The 19,095-nt window shown below is 40.0% G+C and overlaps 1 protein-coding gene across 1 annotated transcript in view; it reads left to right on the forward strand.

Annotated features, from left to right (window-relative positions):
* PI4K2A (phosphatidylinositol 4-kinase type 2 alpha) overlaps positions 1-19,007 on the forward strand; it is a 29,055-nt gene extending 10,048 nt beyond the window's left edge. Inside the window, exons 3-9 of the mRNA XM_081267071.1 lie at positions 3,268-3,399; positions 3,787-3,940; positions 9,918-9,979; positions 11,861-11,960; positions 12,815-12,948; positions 13,424-13,483; positions 16,618-19,007. Coding sequence (XP_081123197.1) covers positions 3,268-3,399; positions 3,787-3,940; positions 9,918-9,979; positions 11,861-11,960; positions 12,815-12,948; positions 13,424-13,483; positions 16,618-16,779 — 804 coding nt within the window. The 3' untranslated portion in view covers positions 16,780-19,007. The remainder of the gene's footprint in view (positions 1-3,267; positions 3,400-3,786; positions 3,941-9,917; positions 9,980-11,860; positions 11,961-12,814; positions 12,949-13,423; positions 13,484-16,617) is intronic.
* The last annotated feature ends 88 nt before the right edge of the window (positions 19,008-19,095 follow it).

Here is a 19,095-nt window from a genome sequence, read left to right on the forward strand (position 1 = left end):
AAAATAGGGATATAAATAGTTCCTTTTAGAGTGGCTATTAGGATTTCACAAAAGGGATTTCACAAAAAAACTTAAAGGTAGACTGCTTGCCTCACATGCATGAGGCCCTGGGTTTGATCCCCAGCACCACACACACAAAAAAATTACACAAGATAATCCACTTAAAGCACATAGCCTAGTACATGACACAGGCTATACTCCGGTTAGCCTGTGTTATTTGTAAGCTATTCTAATCATTAATGTTGCCTGCACAACCCTTTTCTTTCCCATGTCTGTTCTTCCTCTTTCCCTATTAATGATGCCTGAGGATTTTTTTGCATCAGAAAGTTAGCAACAGCTAAAATTCTTGTCTTCCATGAGACTAAGATAAGATGGAACTTTGCAACTAAAGTTCAGCTGCTGAGAACAGTGAAAGGAATCATTCACTTCCTTACCTCCCCTGTTTGTGACCAGATTCTGTCCATCTGTCACTATGAAAATGGAGCTTACAATTGTTATGGAGCTCCAAATAGTAAGGTTCTAATTCTCACTCACTGGCTGTTTCTGTTCTCTGTTCCTATGAGATTTCAGGTTATGATAGTTTCATTAATCATAGGAGAAAAGCAGTTTGTTAGGAAGCATGATCAAAAATAAATGTGATAGGAGGCAAACGATGCTTTATGGCTTGAGAGGATCAGGGTTTTCATAGTGGAAACTGGCAAATTAGAAAGCACTTTTCACTAATTAGAACAAATAAAAATAAATGAATACCAAAAAAAAAAAAAAAGCCCTTTCTTTCATTCATATGCCTGAGTTTCCTGATTTGTAAGGTAGGGAGTGCTTGCTATAGTACCTTGCACATTCATTTCAGGGAACCCTGATAAAACGGGATGAATGGAAGGAAGGAGGCTTGTATGGGAATAAATTATTTTGCTTTTAAGGTTCATGGGCAAATAAGGCATTATTTGTAATGAATTTTACAGCTTAGGACAAAAATTTTCTTATAAATTTGATTTAAGGTATTTATATGCTATTATATTTTAACTATATGCTAACTATTTATATTTTAACTATTTCTGCTTATTTTCCACTGAACTATGCTAAAACTCACTAGTTGCCTTCTCTAAAAGAATTTGTAAGTCATTCATTCTTTCATTTGTTCAGTTAATACTTAATGAACATGCCAGGTACTGTGTTAGGTGCCGGGAATGCTAATATGAATAAGATGTTCTCTGCCTCCCAAAATGTCTAGGTTTTTTCCCCCCTGGTAATAAGGGATTGAACCCAGGAACACTTTACTAATGTGCTGTATCCTTATCAATTTTTATTTTTTATTTTATTTTGAGACAGTGTTTTGCTGAGTTGCTAAGAATTTCACTAAGTTGCTGAGGTTGTCCTTGAACTTGCTAGCCTCCTGCCTCAGCCTCTCAAGTTGCTAGGGGTACAGGTGTAATCCTGTGCCTGACCCCAGCCCTTTAAAAATATTATTTTGAGACAGTCTCACTAAGTTGCCAAGGCTAGGCTCAAACTTGGCAATCCTCCTGCTTCAGTCTCCCAAGTCACTGAAATTATAGGCATGTGCCAAACTCTCTCTGCTAAATCTCATTAATTTTAAGAGAGAAGTTAGATATGTGATTGGATAATCATAAGACGTGGTAATGGACATGCATATGGATTACAATGGTGTCACTGCATTTTGACAGCCAAGTGTGATGATATTTTTTTTTATTTAAGTATTTTTCTGTTTTTTTATTGGTTGTTCAAAACCTTACAAAGCTCTTGACATATCATATTTCATGCATTAGCTTCAAGTGAGTTATGAACTCCCATTTTTACCCCAAATACAGATTGCAGAATCACATCGGTTACACATCCACATTTTTACATAATGCCATACTAGTAACTGTTGTATTCTGCTACCTTTCCTATCCTCTACTATCCCCCCTCCCCTCCCCAAGTGTGATGATATTGACATCCCATCATAATTTATGTGTGTGTGTGTGTGTTTTGGGGGGGGAGGTGGGTACTGGGGATTAAACCTAGGAGGAATTTTCCCAGGTTTTTAAAAATTTTATTTGAAGATGGGGTCTTGCTAAGTTGCTGAGGGTGGTCTTTTATTTATTTAGTTTTATGTGGTGCTAAGGATTAAACCCAGTGCCTCACATGTTCTAGGTGAGTACTCTACCACTGAGTCACAACCCCAGCTGGTCTTGAACTTGTGATCCTCCTGCCCTAGTCTCCTGAGTCATTGGGGTTTCAGATGTTTGCCATAAAGCCTGGGCCCATTACAGTTTTTTTTTAAAATTGGCAATGCATGCATATAGTGCAAAAATCAGAAGGTACAGAAGAGTCAAAAGAGAGAAGTAATTCAGCCTCCTCCCACTGCTGTCTCCTGGTGCTCAGTTTCCTTCCTCATACTATTCCAGATAAAATGTGTGCATAAATATAGAAGTACATTAAAAGTGAAAAACAATTTTTGTATTTTTAAATTTTTAAGAATTTTTAATGTTTATATAAAGTACTGGGGATTGAATCTAAGGGCACTTTTACCACTGAGCTATATCCCTAGTCTTTTTTTTTTTTTTAATTAAAAAAATTTTTTGAAACAGGATCTCACTAAGTTACCCAGGCTGGCTTTAAACTTGTAATCCTCCTGCCTGAGCCTCTGGAGTTGCTGGAATTATCAGCATGCACCACTGTACTCAGCTTTCATGTTTCTTTTTAAAATATGAATAATCGCACAAAGCACAACATTTAAAAGGAAACAAAAAGATACAGAGTAGAAATTGTAGTATGTTTGTTTTTGAAAAGAAAGTAGACTTTGGGCCTCTTCTTCTAATGCACGAGGTAACTATTAGTTAAGGGTAATTCACATTAGTTACGTAACAATCCCTGAATCTCAGTGGTTTAATATATATAATAGGAATTAATTTTTGCTCATGTCTGTTAGGCAGCTCTCTCATATCCCCCCATGTCACTCATGTAATGACAAGAGATATATTATCCTTCCATTGTGTGGTTGTACCATCTCAGAACCCTTCATTTCCAGCTACAGAGATGGGGAAATGCTTACATCACTTTGTCAACATCCAGTTGGTCCAAACTAGCCATATTCCCTGTCCTAGTTGCTGGGTGGGCTAAAAAATGCATTGTACTTACTCATTTATTTATTTTTTGTGTGCCCTGGAAGAGAACCAGTATTGGTGAGCATCTTGCTATTCTCTCCCATGATGGTCTGGTTCCTTAAACTTGACTCTAACCTGGGTATCTCTTCTCTTTCCACTGTAGGTAGTATACCTGGCCAGTGAAACCTTCAACTATAGTGCCATTGACCGAGTGAAGTCCAGGGGCAAGCGACTTGCGCTACAGAAAGTGCCAAAAGTTGGACAGCGGTTTAACCGCATTGGGCTACCACCAAAGGTATAGATTACACTTGTTTGGCATATCTAATGTGATGGTTTATGGTAGCACTCATTCAAGTGGGGAAGCAACATGCCCACCAACTTGAATATCGGCTTGTGAGTAGCCTGCCCGGAGGTTTCTATCTTCTTTGTTTCTGTTGAGAAACCTAACTTCTCACTTTAATCTCTGGACCATTTATAAAAGGCTTCTTTTACAAAGTGAATGGATGATCTCTGTCACAAACCTTATCTCCTGTACTTTCAAGGAAATGAAGATATGAGGATCTTGGAAATCTCCCTGTCTCTGATGTGAACACCACAGGAGCTTAGTGGGTCCCTGCATACCCTTAGAGTCTTTGGACTTGGGCTGCAGGGACATGATTTTGTTCCTTCCTCTTGGTTGCAGGTTGGTTCATTCCAGCTCTTTGTTGAAGGCTACAAAGATGCAGACTACTGGCTGCGGCGTTTTGAAGCAGAACCTCTCCCTGAGAACACTAACCGGCAACTACTGCTGCAGTTTGAGCGCTTAGTGGTGCTGGATTACATTATCCGCAACACTGGTGAGCAGCTGTGGGGAAGGCCTGGTGACGTACAGGGCTTGGGAGTCACAGTGCCTTGTCAGGATGAACTTGACCCTATGTTAGAAGGGTCATATGCATTTAGAGAGGATCTAAGAGAATACTTTTCCAAATTAAGCTTTGTGCAGACAAAGCATGTAGTTTTTAGAAATGGTAAGGCCTGGAGCCATTTTATCCTTGCCTCTTTCCAGGTGCCAGACAGAAATACCTGGCTCTTCCAATACGCTGAAGAGCACACTTATCCTTTATCCCAATTCATTCTTAGAGCATCAAGATATTACCACAGGACACTTTTGTCTTTCCTTGTCTTTTTGGTCCTAGGGATTGAACCCATGGGCACTTTACCTCGGAGCCATATCCACAGTCCTTTTTATTTTTCATTTTGAGACAGGGTCTTGCTAAGTTGCTGAGGCTGGCCTCGGACTTGCGATCCTCCTATCTCAGCCTTCTGAGTTGCTGGGTTACATGCATAGGCCACAATGCCTGGCTAATTTTGTCTTTTTCTGACTTTTTGAGATGGCTGCATAATCATCAGTGATTTAAAAAAAAATTATGGTGCAATTTTAATTTTAGTTAATTTAACCTGACCAAATTTATGCTTTTTTGAACTATATTTTTTCCAGTATTTTATGTTGTGGTAAGATACTATCTTAACCATTTTTACGTGTACAGTTCAGCGACGTTAAGCACATTCATATTATTGTGCAGCTACCACCATCATCCATTTCTAAAACAAACTCTTTCTGGAGAATTCAAATTGTAAAATGAAACTCTGTACCCATGAAATAATAATTCTCCATTCTCCCTCCCCACAAGCCCCATTGATTTTGACTGTTCTAAATACTTCATAAAAGTGGAATCATATAATATTTGCCTTTTTTATGATTTACTTATTTCACTTGGTGTAGTGTCCCCAGGGTTCATCTATGTTGCAGCATGTGTTGGAATGCCCTTCCTTTGAACAATGATTATCCTTCTAGTGATTGAACAATGTTCCAGTTAATGTGAATACCACATTTTGCTTATCCATTTATCTATTAATGAGCACTTGGGTTACTTCCACATTTTAGTTCTTGTGAATAACACTGCTAAGAACATGAATTAACATGTATCTCTTCAAATTCCTGCTTGCATTCCTTTTGAGCGTATACCAGAAGTGGAATGGCTGAATCATACATGGTCATTCTATTAGTAATTTTTTGATGAACTACCATACTATTTTATATGGCGGCTATACCATTTTTCATTCTGACCAACAATGCACAAGAATTCCAATTTCTCTACATCTTGCCAACACTATTTTCTGGTTTTTTTTGTTTGTTTGTTTGTTTTTTGTGGGGAGGGATAGATGCTAAGAATTGAACCCATGACCTCACACTTACTAAACATGAATTCTACCACCAAGCCACACTTCAGCCCTACTATTTTCTGGTTTTTTTTTTTTTTTTTTAATAGTAACCATTCATTGTACTTTCTTTGTTTGCTTTTGGTACTGGGAATTAAGCCCAGGAGCACTTTACCACTGAGCTACATCCCTAGCCCTTTTTTATTTTTATTTTGAAGACAGGGTCTCACTAAGTGGCTTTGGGTCTCACTAAATTGCTGAGGCTTGTCTGTCTTGAACTTGTGATCCTCCTGTCTCAGTCTCCTGAGCTGCTAAGATTACAGGTGGCCCTACCTTGCCAAGCTCATTATAGTTTTGATTTTGCATTTCTCTGATGATTAGTGATATTTAACTTATTTTCATATGCTTATTGGCTGGCCAGTTGTATATCCTCCTTGGACAAATGTCTATTCAAGTCCTATGCTTATTTATTTATTCACTTATTTTGTGGTATTAGAGGTGGAACCCAGGGCGAACATTCTACCAATGAGCTAAATCCCCATCCCACTTTGAATTGGTTTGTTTATTTTATTACTGTTCAGTTTTTGAAGTTCCCTATATATTCTGGATGTTAATCCCTTATCAGATGTATGATTTGCTATTAACTTCTTCAACTCCGTTGGTTTTCCACTCTGTTGATAGTATTTTTTGATACACAGATTTTTCTTTTTTTTCCTGTATCTTTCATATTTTTTTTTAATATTTATTTATTTTTTTTTAGTTCTCGGCAGACACAACATCTTTGTTGGTATGTGGTGCTGAGGATCGAACCCGGGCCGCACGCATGCCAGGCGAGCGCGCTACCGCCTGAACCACATCCCCAGCCCCCGTATCTTTCATATTTAAGAGTCATTGCCAAATCCAGTGTCATGAAGCTTTTGCTCTGTTTTTTTTTTTCCTAAGAATTTTATATTTTTAGGCCGTAACATTTAGATCATGGATCCATTTTGAATTAAATATATAGTACATGGTATTAAGGGTCCAATTTCATTATTTTGCATATGTGTATTGAGTTTTCTCAGCACTGTTTGTTGAAAAGACTGCCTTTTCTTCCACTGAATGATCTTGACACCCTTGTCAGTATTATTTGGCTGTATACATATCAGGGTTCATTTCTGGGCTCTTTTTTTGGGGGGTAGTGGTGCTAGGGCTTGAACCCAGGAGCACTAAACTACTGAGCCACATCCCCTGCCCTTTTAGTGTTTTAGAGACAGGGTCTCACTGAATTGCTTAGCGCCTAAGTTTCTGAGATTAGCTTTTTTAAAAATGTTTTGTTAGTTATAGATGGACACAATACCTTTATTTTATTTATTTATTTTTATGTAGTGCTGGGGATCAAACCCAGTGCCCCACACATGGTAGGCTAGTGCTCCACCACTGAGCCACAAGCCTCTGGGATTACAGGCATGCACCACTGTACCCAGCTGAGTTCTTAATTCTGTTCCATTGGTCTGTATGTCTCTCTTTATACCATTACCATACTATTTTGATTACTATAGTTTTATAGTAAGTTTTTAAGTTAGAAAGGGTGGGTCTTCAAGTTTTATCATTTTCCAGGATTGTTTTGGCTACTTGGGGGTTCCTTGAGATTTCATAAATTTTAAGATGGGTTTTTTGTTTGTTTCTGCAAAAAACTTTTGAATTTTAGTGTTTCCTTTCTGATTTGTTTGCCTTTTCATTTCTTTTTCTTGCCTAATTCCGTTGTCTAAGACTTCCAGTACTGTATTAAATAGAAGTGGTAAAAGCAATTGCATCCTTATCTTTTTCTTGATCTTCCAGAAAAACCTTTCAGTCTTTTACCATCGAATATGGTGTTTGCTGTAGGTTGATTTATACATATTGAGGTAGTTCCCTATTCCTGGCTTGGTGAGTGTTTTTGTTGTAAAGGGTGTTAGATTTTGTCAAATGCTTTTTCTATATTGAGTATGAGGATCATGTATTTTTTTTTGTGACTGATTTTTATATATTCAACTCTCCTTGAATTACATGAATAAATTTTATTTGTGCATTGTCTGAAATCCTTTTAATGTGCTGCTTAATTCAGCTTGCTAGTATTTTGTTGAAGATTTTTACATCAGTGTTCATGAAAGATATCGGTCTACAGTTTTCTTGTAGTGTCTCTTTCTGGCTTCATTTTGAGGGTAATGCTGGCCTCATGGAATGATTTGAAGTTCAAGAAGGATTGGTGTTACTTCTTTAAATGTTTGGTAGAATTTACCAGAGAAGTATCACACCTGGGAATTTTTTGTTTGTTTGCTTGCTTTTGAAGATAGTCTTGCTACATTGCCCAGGCTGCTCTCCAATCCTGGTCTCAAGCAACACACTCACCTCAACCTCCCAAGTGGTGGGATGCAAATATAGACCACTATGCCCAGTAGGAAATTTTTGATTACCAAATCAGTCTCCTTACAGGTGTAAGTCTGTTGAGATTTTTTTCTCTCTCTCTTTCTTTTTCTTCTTTCTTTCTTTTCTTTCTTTCTTTTAGATGGGGGTCTTGCTACGTTGCCCAGGCTGGCCTTGAATTTGAGATTCTCTAACAGGCTCCTGAGTAGCTGGGATTATGGACATGCACTACCCACACCAAGTTAGAGATTTTCTAATTCTTTGTGGTTTAATCTTGGTAGGTTTCGTATTTCTAGGAATTTACTTATTTTATCTAGGTTATCCAATTTGTTGGCATATGGTTGTTTATAGTGTTCTCATGTAATTTTAAAAAATTCTGTAGAATTGGTAGTAATATCTGTGCTTTTATTTCTGATTTTAGTAATTTGAGCCTTTAAATTTTTTTTTCTTGGTCCATTTAGCTACAGGTTTGTCAATTTTGTTGATATTTTCAGAAACCAGCTATTAGTTTCAATATATATCTCTAAAAGATAACTCTTGCGGCCATGAAAGTGATTCACTGGTAGAGTGCTTGCTTGGCACTGTGAGGCCCTGAGTTCGATTTCCCAGTATCACAAAACAAACAAACAAAACTCAAAAAAAAAAAAAAAGTATGCAAGCCAGGTGCAGAGGTGCATGCCTATAATCCTAGCGGCTCGGGAGGCTAAGGCTAAGGCTAAGGCAGGAGGATCACAAGTTCAAAGCCAGCCTCAGCAAAAGTGAGGCACTAAGCAACTCAGTGAGAGACCCTGTCTCTAAATAAAAATACAAAATAGGGCTGGGGATGTGGCTCAGTGGTCAAGTGCCTCTGAGTTCAATCCCCGATACCAAAAAAAAAAAAAAAAGCATGCAAACTATCCTACCTAAACAAAATTGGCAATATTTATCTAGATCTCCTAACTTATTTACCTATTTTATTGCTCTTATTTCTTCCTGCATGTCTAAACTTCTATTTAGGTTCATCTTGTCCTGGAGATTTTTTTTCCGCCTGTACTAGGGATTAAACCCAGGGCCTTGGGCATGCTAGGCAAGTGCTCTCCCACTATCTTTGGTTTTCAAAAGTTTTACTAGGATAGCCTACGTGTAGTTTTCTTTGTATTTCTCCTACTAGGGATTCACAGGACATCTTGAATCTGTAGTTTTATTTGTCAGTTTAGGAAAGTCTCAGATATTATCTCTTAAAATATTAACTTTTGCCCTAGTTTTCTCTTCTCTCCTAGGACTCAGTTACGTGCTGTTAGATAAAACTATGCATGCGTTGTTTAATTCCTGTGTGCTTTTTTCTGGTTATTTTCTTATTTACTGTCTCCAAGTCACCATCTCCCTCTTCAGCATGATTTACTGTTAAATTCATATACCATACTGAAATTTTATTTTTGGTAATTTTTAGTTTTTCTAGAATTTTTGATTCCTTTTTTACATATTCTTGTTTTCTACTGAAACTCTTAATTTTGTTTTTTACCTTAAAACGTATTAAATATTTTACTTGAACATTTAAAAATCTATGTAAGATGTTTACATGGTTTGGAGACACTATAGACAGCTTTAATTTTCTCATGTTTCTCTGTTTTTATTCATTTCATTTTGTCTGTTTGTCTATCTGGTTATTTTTGGCGATCAGATACTCTTTATCAGAAATTGTAGAAATATTCGCTGGCATAAATCCTGTGTGGACGAAGAAGTTTGCTTTTGGCAAGCAGCAAGCACACTAGCCACCAAGAATCACTTTAATTTCAGGTACTGAGAGGGTGCTGGCTTGCTTACATGGTATAGATAGTTCTTTAGGTCTCAACCCACAGTATGGATGATTTATCAGTGTGTCCCCTTCCCCTATCAGTGACTAGATTATAACTTTTGACTCACTAGCCATATAAGACTATTAGAACACTGTTCTACTTCTCAACCTTCTAGTCACATCTCTTCCCAAATCAGTAGGTTTGTAAGGGAAAAGAAACCATAAATCCTGGGACCCACCCTTCTTCTGGATTTTCTTTATCTCCTAGAACTTGATTTTTAAGTTCTTATAGTCTGGTTAAAACCAATGCCTTCCAGAGATTTTGAAATATTTTATCCATTTTCTGTAGTTGCTCTCAATAGAAGGGTTGGTCCAGGTGTTCAAAATACCTAGTCCACCTTAGTTAAATTAAAAAGTCACTCTGATTATTTCTGCTAACTTTATATTTCTGTTTACAGATCGAGGCAATGACAACTGGCTGATTAAATATGACTATCCAATGGATAGTTCTGGCTCTCGGGTAAGAGGTTGGTCTATATCTCAAAGAAGAGCATGAAAAGGAATATCTTTATAATACATAAGCACACAGTATTGTCATATAAGTTTAGAAGAATTGGGGAAGAACAAGGCTTTAAAATAATAGGTTAATATTTGGTATAGTTTTTCTCAGTGTGTTTTTTTTTTAATATTTTTTTTAGTTGTCAATGGACCTTTATTTTATTTATTGATTTGGGGTGCTAAGAATCGAACTCAGTGCCTCACACATGCTAGGCAACCATTCTGCCACTGAGTCCCACCCCCAGCCCTCTCAGTGTGTTTTAAGGATCATCCTACTAATTTTAATAGGAATAGCATGAGAAAAGGACCAAGTAAGTTTGGAACATAGTTGGAACACATTCTGTTCCTTTGAGTTTCACATTGCATAGTAGCATAGAAAAGGTCTGAGAAGTATTGTGTGAAACAAACCCGTTTAATTTTGTTTGGTCCTGTGATTACACCCTTTTCAAACCATGGAACATTTTTTCACAATTGACCATCATTCTACAGAACTAAGTTTAGAAACAGCTGCTTCTGTACCTTTCTTTCTCTCCTGTTCCTTTCATCCTCTGCTACTCTTCTCCATCACTATTTTGTCTACATGTCTTTTAAAAGTAGCAGGAAGTTTCTCTCTCTCTCTCTCTCTCTCTCTCTCACTCACTCACTCACTCACTATTATTAGGGACTGAATACATGAATTTCCACATGCCAGGCAAAGTGCTTTACTCTGAACTAACCTCCAGCCCTGGTTTTCCTTTTTTTTTTTTCTTTCCTTTTTTTTTTTTTTTTTTTTTCCTATTTGCAATACTGAGACTTGAGCCCAGGGGCTTGCTACTATTGAGCTACATCCCCAGTCCTTTTTAAATAATTTTTTAATTTTTTTAAATTTTGAGGCAGGATCTCATCTCAATAAGTTGTTGAAGTTAGCCTGTAACTTGTGATCCTCCTTTCTCCTCCTCCCGAGTAGCAGATGTGTACAATCACACCTGGCCCCAGTTTTTATTTCTCCTGGTGGTTTTATTTCTTTCTCTCACTGGCTCCAAAAGTTTATGCCTGAATTATTAGAAGAGTTGTAGTTCAGTGGTAGAGCACCTTTCTAGCTTATATAAGGCTCTGAATTTGATCCCCAGCACTGCAAAATAAAACAAAACAAACTAAAATAGTACATTCCTCAGGCCGTTACCTCAGAAATTGATTCATCAGGTGTAGGGCAAAATTTGGGATTCCACACTTAAAAATTAAGGGATTTGATGCAGTGTCTAGGAACCACAGTCCCTATTCCTGTGATGGCAACGGTGAACCTAAAGTATAGAGCCACATAGTGAGTGTCCCTATCATGGGCTGTCACAGGTGGCCTGCCACTTTTTCCATTTAACTGTGGTCCTTTTCTTTTTTATGTATCACTGAAGCAGGAGAATAGACTTCTTTGTGTAAGAAAAGCCAACTGTCATCTTCTGTGGATCTGAAATTTCACTAGAAAATTTGGTCATCACCAGTGAAATGGCATTTGAGTCAAAGTCCACTAAAAAGGACTCTGGCCACCTGAAGTGGACTTTTCTTCTTTTCCATTTAGTGGATTCTCAGTGCCTATCTTTAGGAGAATTGTCATATGATTGTCTTTGTTTTGGTCATTATCTTTTCCTATGATAAGAAGGGAACACAGAGAACTTGATCAAGCAGAGTCTGAGGTGCCATAAATGTACCAGGTTCAGGTAACAGTACAGAAACCAGCTCAGAGAATGGCTCCAAATAATTTGAAGAAGGATTGGTGTCTGAGTTGGGTGAGATGGATTGCTTTGCTACTAGCCTACAGGATCTGAGGCAGATGGGCTTTCTCACTAACTAGTCTTTCCTTGCTCTGCAGGATACAGACTGGGTGGTGGTAAAGGAACCTGTTATCAAGGTGGCGGCCATAGACAATGGGCTGGCTTTCCCACTGAAGCATCCTGACTCTTGGAGGGCATGTAAGTCTTAAGAACACTGGTCTGGCTTTTCCCTTGCTCAGTCTCAGTTTGCTTACTGTACAGTGTAGATAATAATACCTCTATTATAGCACCATTCTAAGAATTAGTGAAATAATGCATCTCAGCCTTTAATACAATGGCAGCTGTTCCATAATGTAAATTATTATTAATTTTTACTTATATTATTCTCACTGGAGGCATATGGGTGATTAAAAATTAGAAACAGAGAGAGTTAGGGATATAGTTACATGGTAGAGTACTAGCACAAGGCCCTGGGTTCAATCTCCCACACCCCAAAAAAAGAAAGAAAAGAGAGAGAGAAGAGAAATTAGAAGCACAAAGATGAGTTTTTTCATGTCCACTTTGCATGCTTCTCATTCTTTTGTAGAACTGAGAACTATCTTTTTATGTTTTATTCTATTTGAGTCACTATAGCAGCTGCCAGTGTCCGGTTTTACTTATTGATATCTTCCTTATTGATTATAAGTAAGAAGCTTTTGGAAAGGGGGAGAAAAAACAAGTAGGGAGTCACTGTCCCCTTTGCAGCACTTGTCTTCATTTTCAGACCATCTTAATCTCTCAGGGTGGGTAGTTGCTTCTCTGCCGTCTTTTATCATGTAAGGGCACAAAATGTCTGGGAAAGAGCTCCAGGATTAGGCAGATCTGGGTTTGAATCCTGGTTCCTCTACTTAGTGTCCATACAACCTTTATGGTTAATAGCATTTGTAAGTATTCTTTTTTGTTATGTATCAGGGAAGAGGGGCTCTGTCTTTGAAAGTGCCCTGATAGAAGACAGAAGATGAGCAGGGACTTTTCCAGTCACCAGTTTTGGTTTTGACCTTTCCTCTTTTCAGATCCCTTTTACTGGGCCTGGTTGCCCCAGGCAAAAGTCCCATTCTCTCAGGAGATCAAAGATCTGATTCTTCCAAAGATATCAGACCCTAACTTTGTCAAAGACTTGGAGGAGGACCTATATGAACTCTTCAAGGTAAGTCCTGGGAACCTCAACCTGGTTACATAAAGAAGACATTCCTGATGGTTTATCTGATTGGTCCTGACAAAGCCAAGAGGGAATGGCTAATACCCTCTGACTTGAGTTAGCTAGCAGAAGCAAGTTCCCACATATGGACAGCAGAACCTGGTTTGAATGGGTTTGAAAGAAATGTACAGTGGTGGTAGATCACATTAGTGTGTACTGTGTACATCATGTGGCTCCAACATATCCACAGAGCTCTTGTTTCCAAATGGAACACTGGAGCCCAGAGTTTGAGATGGAAAACTAGATGTTTTCTTGTTCTCTGATTCTCATCTGTAAAAGCAGGAGTTCACAGAGTGCTAGTTGACTTTACCAAGCCCAGTAACCCTTATGTGGACTCACTTTATTAGAAAGTTTCTAACTGGGAAAGAAAATAGGTTCTTATGAGGCATTCACACATTTCCTATCTCTTTCCCTTCTTTTACAGAAAGATCCTGGATTTGATAGGGGCCAGTTCCATAAGCAGATTGCTGTCATGCGGGGACAGGTAAGCCTGCACCATCCTCCAGATTCTTATGTGCTTATGTGTTTGTTCATCTGAGCAAATGTATAAAACTTGTGTTTTATATACTTTTCAGTCTGTGCCATACATGTTTGTGACTATGTCCAAACACATGAGAGAAGAAAGGTAGTACTGTCCAATCTCTAACTTCTTCCATGGGATCCAGTGCTTGCTGAAGCACTCATTACAGGCATATCTCTGTGCCAGTTGCTGGATAAATTATTGGTAAATAAGCCAGTGCTCCCTGTCTTCAAGTTGCTCAAGACAGGCCATATACCTTGGTGGTTAAGAGCTAGTATGTGCAGTCAGATCACCTCACCACTTACAAGCTCTTGGATCTTGGGCAAGAGCCTCTGTTTTCTTGTTTATAAAATAGGTTAGCAAGAATACTTTGCACAATTGGACAGAGGATTGCCTGAGATAATGCATATCAAGCAATAAGTAAAAATAACACTTGGCACATGGTAAGCACTCTCACGTTGACTGTAGTTATAACATTTTTTTTAAAAAAATATTTATTTTTTAGTTTTTTGGTGGACACAACATCTTTGTTTGTATGTGGTGCTGAGGATCGAACTCAGGCCGCATGCATGCCAGGCGAGCGCACTACCGCTTGAGCCACATCCTCAGCCCCTAGTTATAACATTTTTGAGTTCAAGTTGTATTATGCCTTGCCTTCCACTTTCACCTTCAAAGGGAGCCACAGAAACTCAGGGCATTAGTAATCTTCCAGAAGCATAGTAAAAAATATGTTTGAACAATGATTTGAAAGCTCTGTAGGGCACTGGCATCATGCATATCACTTTGAAGTCCTTAAAAGGACTTCTGGGATGGCCTAGGAGTTAAGGGCATAAACCAGTTAGACTGCTTGGGTTTGATGCCTTGCTGTGCCATTTACTACCTATGAGGCCAACCTGGGCACATTCCTTAATATCTCCTTCACTTCATTTCTCCATTTGTGTCATGGAATTAATGAATAATTATTTCATTATGGTTATTATGAGACAAATTATTTGAAATAGGTATAGTAGTACTTGGAGTACTCAATACATGATAGCTATTATAATTATGATTTTATATATAGAAAGTTAGCTTCTCACATCTTTAAAGGATAGTATGGTTCTCCCAGACATAATCTTACATTTACTTCTTCCTACCATTTAGCTAAGGGCTTTTGCTGAGAGCACCTCTTGGGCTCATTGAGTCCATTTTCCCTGAAAATGAAATGGTTGAAGAACTGTTATTATTATAGTTGTTTGAAAACTGTAATGTGGTCTTCCTAGCTTTCCTAAGTAAAGTTAAGACCTAATTAGGCTGGCAGAATCAAAGTGACCTCCCTCAAAGTCACCTTAAAAATCACGATTTACTCGTGTCAGAGAATTCAATGTTGGGGCTGGGGATGTGGCTCAAGCGGTAGCGCGCTCGCCTGGCATGCGTGCGGCCCGGGTTCGATCCTCAGCACCACATACCAACAAAGATGTTGTGTCCGCCAAGAACTAAAAAGTAAATATTAAAAAAAAATTCTCTCTCTCTCTCTCTCCTCTCTCACTCTCTCTTTAAAAAAAAAAAAAAAGAACAAAAAAAGAGAATTCAATGTAAAAGAATAAGCTTGCTTCCCAAGCTTAAGTAGGATGTGCCTCCATCCATATTGCACCAACTTCTCCAGTCCCTTCCCAACTCAGTCCCTTGCAACAGCATAGCAATCCTCCTCCCATTATACCCAACTGGGGCCATTATTCAAGGTAGCAAAAGGTAGGGGAGATTGTGGGGGAGTGCAATTTTATCTTTTTCTGTATCTTATGCTCTTAATGTCTTCAGAGGGGCTTTTGTCATAACTGTCAGCTGAAAAAGCACCAGGCTATAATATAAGCAAAGGAAGTACTTATTCAAGAATAGGAATCACAATTTGTACACACAACCAAGGGCAGACCTAAAGTATGTTCCAGCAAGGGACAGAGGAGGGGAAACTTTTAAGGAATCAAGCAGAAAGGTAGTCAGATCTTTCATTACGTACTTTGAAACTTTGGTTTTGTTGACAGGAGGCTGAAGGTAGAAAATTATAGGACCAGACTGTGTCATAGACCTCAGGAGACTGTCTTATAGTAGGATGACTCTTGGAAAATCAGGAATCTTACTCAGCCAATTCACCTTTCATAATGATAGTCAAGGACTGGAAATGTAACCCAGTGGTAAATCGTATGATTAGCTTGCAAAAGGCCAAGGGTTTGATCCCTAGTACCACATTAAAAAAAAAAAAAAGAGAGAGAGAGACAAGTTGAGTCTGGTTTAAGCAAGTTTCACATAACTAAGTACCTACTTACTCCTTAACACTGTAAGGTTCTATAAGCATCTAGTTTCTCCCAACATGCAAGAAGTCATTCACACCTGTACTTGTCTGCTGTTCACATACCAAAGCAAAATGAACCTCTACCCCATAGAAATCTGAAATAGAACAGGGAAAAGAGGTCACAAACCTGTCTATTTAACTGAGCTCTCCCCACCTCTGAGTCATCATCACTATTTTTACTAAATGGAAGGCCAAAAAATAGGGGAGGTATTTGTTTTCATTTTTTTTTTTTTTAATTGGGATGGATCTCACTATACTGCCCAGGCTTAAACTATTGGACTCAAGTAATCCTTCTGCCTCAGCTTCCTGAGTGCTGGGACTTTAGGCACGGGCCAGTGTGCCTGGCTTTTCATTTGTATTTTTAAAATAACTAGAGAGGTTACCATTTTCTGTTTGTTGTCCCTTTGTATTTCTACTTTTATAGTCTACTTGTATGATTTTCCATTGGTGTGTTTTTTTTTATTTTTATTATTTGGTATTGGGGATTGAACCCAATGGGAACTTTACCACTGAGCTAGATCTCAAATCTTTTTATTTTGAAATAGGGTCTTGCTAAGTTGCTTAGGGTCTTGCTAAGTTGCTGAGACTGCCCTCAAACTTTCAATCCTCTTATCAGCCTCCCAAGTTGCTAGGATTACAGGTGTGAGCCAAGGCACCTGCTGGTGTGTTTATTTTTTATTGATTTATAGGAGTGCTCTGTCTGCTGGCCTGTCTGCAGAGGAAGATCTGGAATCCTAGGCCTCTCTCATCTGTCTCCTTTTTCCCACTGCAGATCCTAAATCTGACCCAGGCCCTGAAAGACAACAAGAGTCCTCTGCACCTCGTCCAGATGCCACCTGTGATTGTTGAGACTGCCCGATCCCACCAGCGGTCTGCTAGCGAGTCCTACACACAGAGCTTTCAGAGTCGGAAGCCCTTCTTCTCATGGTGGTAGCCCTAGAGGCAGGCAGAGGAAATGCTGTGTGAGACATGGGCTGGGAGGAAGCCTGGGAGCTGGGTACAAGGAAGCCAGAGAAGCCTGTGGAGAGCAGCCTTTACCAGTCCTCCCTCTCTGCTCAAAGTCACCTCCCTCAGGGCTTTCTCACCCACAGGGAGAAGCACAATCAAGGACCAGAGTGCTCTTTGGCCCTTCTGAGGGGAGGCTGGAGTTCTAGGCCAGAAGTCCAGGTGGCTAGAAGGAGCACCTCCCTTCCAGCATCTCCTGTGGCAGGCTGGGAAAGTCCCTACCTCCCTGACACCCTGCTCCTTTGTAATTCCCTATTATATTCTGCATCAGAAAACAACAACAAAAACAAATTTAAATGCTTGTAGCAGAACCCAGATCCTTTCATGTCATAAGCCTTTAATCCAGACCTAAATTTGCATAGACCCAGACATTCAGGTGCCTGGCAGTTGCTTACTCCAATGAACCAAGGCTGTGTTACAGGGCCACTGGGTGGCTCCTAGTTTTGGGATAGACAGAAGCCACAGCTTCCTTTTGGGTTTTTGCCAAATCTTTTCCTTCTCTTCCTACTGGCAGTAGGCTGGCTTCTTGTGGTGCGCAGGATTTTGCTCTGCAGCTCTCAGTGATTCTGCACATGACCTACAGAACCTCTCTGCTCTCTGCCCTGATGCAGCTTGCCTGTTACTCAAGCAGAGGCATGAGGGGCTACTCTTAGAATTTCTGTTTTAATAGAAAGTTGATGTCCAGCACGTGATTGTGATCCATATGGCCTAGGTACACACTGGGAGCTGTAAGTGGCCTATGGGTGAATTTCCCAGCCTTGCTTCCTGAATCCTTAGTGCCAGTCCTCCTCTAATTTGTTGTTTTAAATATTTCCCCCTAGCTTTTTTGACTTAGGAGTTCTGTTCAGGTTGTAGAATGGATTGCTCTGGGGTGGTCTCAGCTCATAAGAGGACAGGATAGCATCAGGTCCTTGGACTTCTTTATGTGCTCCCACTGCTGCTTGTATTGGCAACCAGACTTGCATTCTGCCTCCTAATTGGCAGTTTCCCTTTTCTCCCTGGCTTATTATCCTGGATTTGTTTGTCCCTGGCTTCTTGAGAAAGGCAAGGCCCAAAGCATAAAGGTCTTCAAACTGTCCCCCAGTGCCTGCCCAGCTCAGTGTGCATCTTCTTGCTTTTATGTGTCTTTTCCCCAGCTGCCCTGCTTGCCAGGTGTTCAAGCCCTTTCTACACCAAAGCAAAGAATGGCCTCAGGAGGGAGTAAAAAGGTGTCACCTGTGGTGAGGGGCAGCTGTGTTCATGTGCTATGGACACTTTGTGGTTCTATCACCCTGCGATTGGTCAATCAGCCTTGGAAAGAAAGTATTTTGAAGGTTTGAAAAACAACCAAAGAAAGGGAGTGAGGACTATGGCTGTGTGCACTCTGCTTGAACAGCTCCTACCATCCAGGATACAAAGCAAAGACATGCAGCCCTCCTGTCAGTTGGGCTAGGCCACTTCCCATCCCTTCCAGCCCCCCAGGAACCAGCTTGTCCTGGGCTTCCACCAGCTGACAGGAAGGTCTCAGTGCTAGATATGCATGCCCTGAGGACAAAGGCACCACTCCCCTTCCTGCCCTGCCCTGACAATCCCATCTAGCCCACCTGGACTCTGGCCTTGGGAACCAGGTTTGAGAGAATACCTGCCTCCTGACCACAGGAGCCAGCAGGGACCCAGTGTGGGTAGCCCTCCGCAGAAAAGACGTCTTCATGCAAACATGCTGGCAAGACTCCTTACCTGGGTGCCTGGGAGAGCCAGAGGCACCTGAAGAGGAGCCTGGTACTTTACCAGCTACATCTGTACTGTCCTGCTTCAGACCAGCTCTGCAGTCAGGAGGAAATTGGGTCCAATATAAAAGGGAGCCAGTCCTAGGTCTGGAAGGCAAGAGTGCAGGGCATCCTTTCCTGGCCGGTCTCCTCTCTCCCTTGAAGCCTGTACTCAGGCTGCCTTGAATGTGGACTTTGGGGGAGCTAGGGGCCCTGAGTGCCGGGGCAGGCTTCTGGTGGCACTCTCAGAACGGCCTGTCTCTGTCAGGCATAAGCCTGTCCCCCCAGAGGGAGTGGAGGCTGGGCTATGAGAGTGCTGTTGCCCCCATTATCATTCTTCTAATGCACTGTAGAAATTGTATGTAATGTATTTAAATCAATGCAAATGTATGAATAACAAATCCAATTCTGACCTTTTTTGTCCAGTTCTCTTTGGGGGAAGGAAGACAAAGAAGGTAGAATGCAATTTTAAGGACAAAGAAACCTATGTTTCCATGGAG

Source organism: Spermophilus citellus, assembly GCF_964194105.1.
Source record: "Spermophilus citellus genome assembly, chromosome: 15".
Lineage (NCBI taxonomy): Eukaryota > Metazoa > Chordata > Mammalia > Rodentia > Sciuridae > Spermophilus > Spermophilus citellus.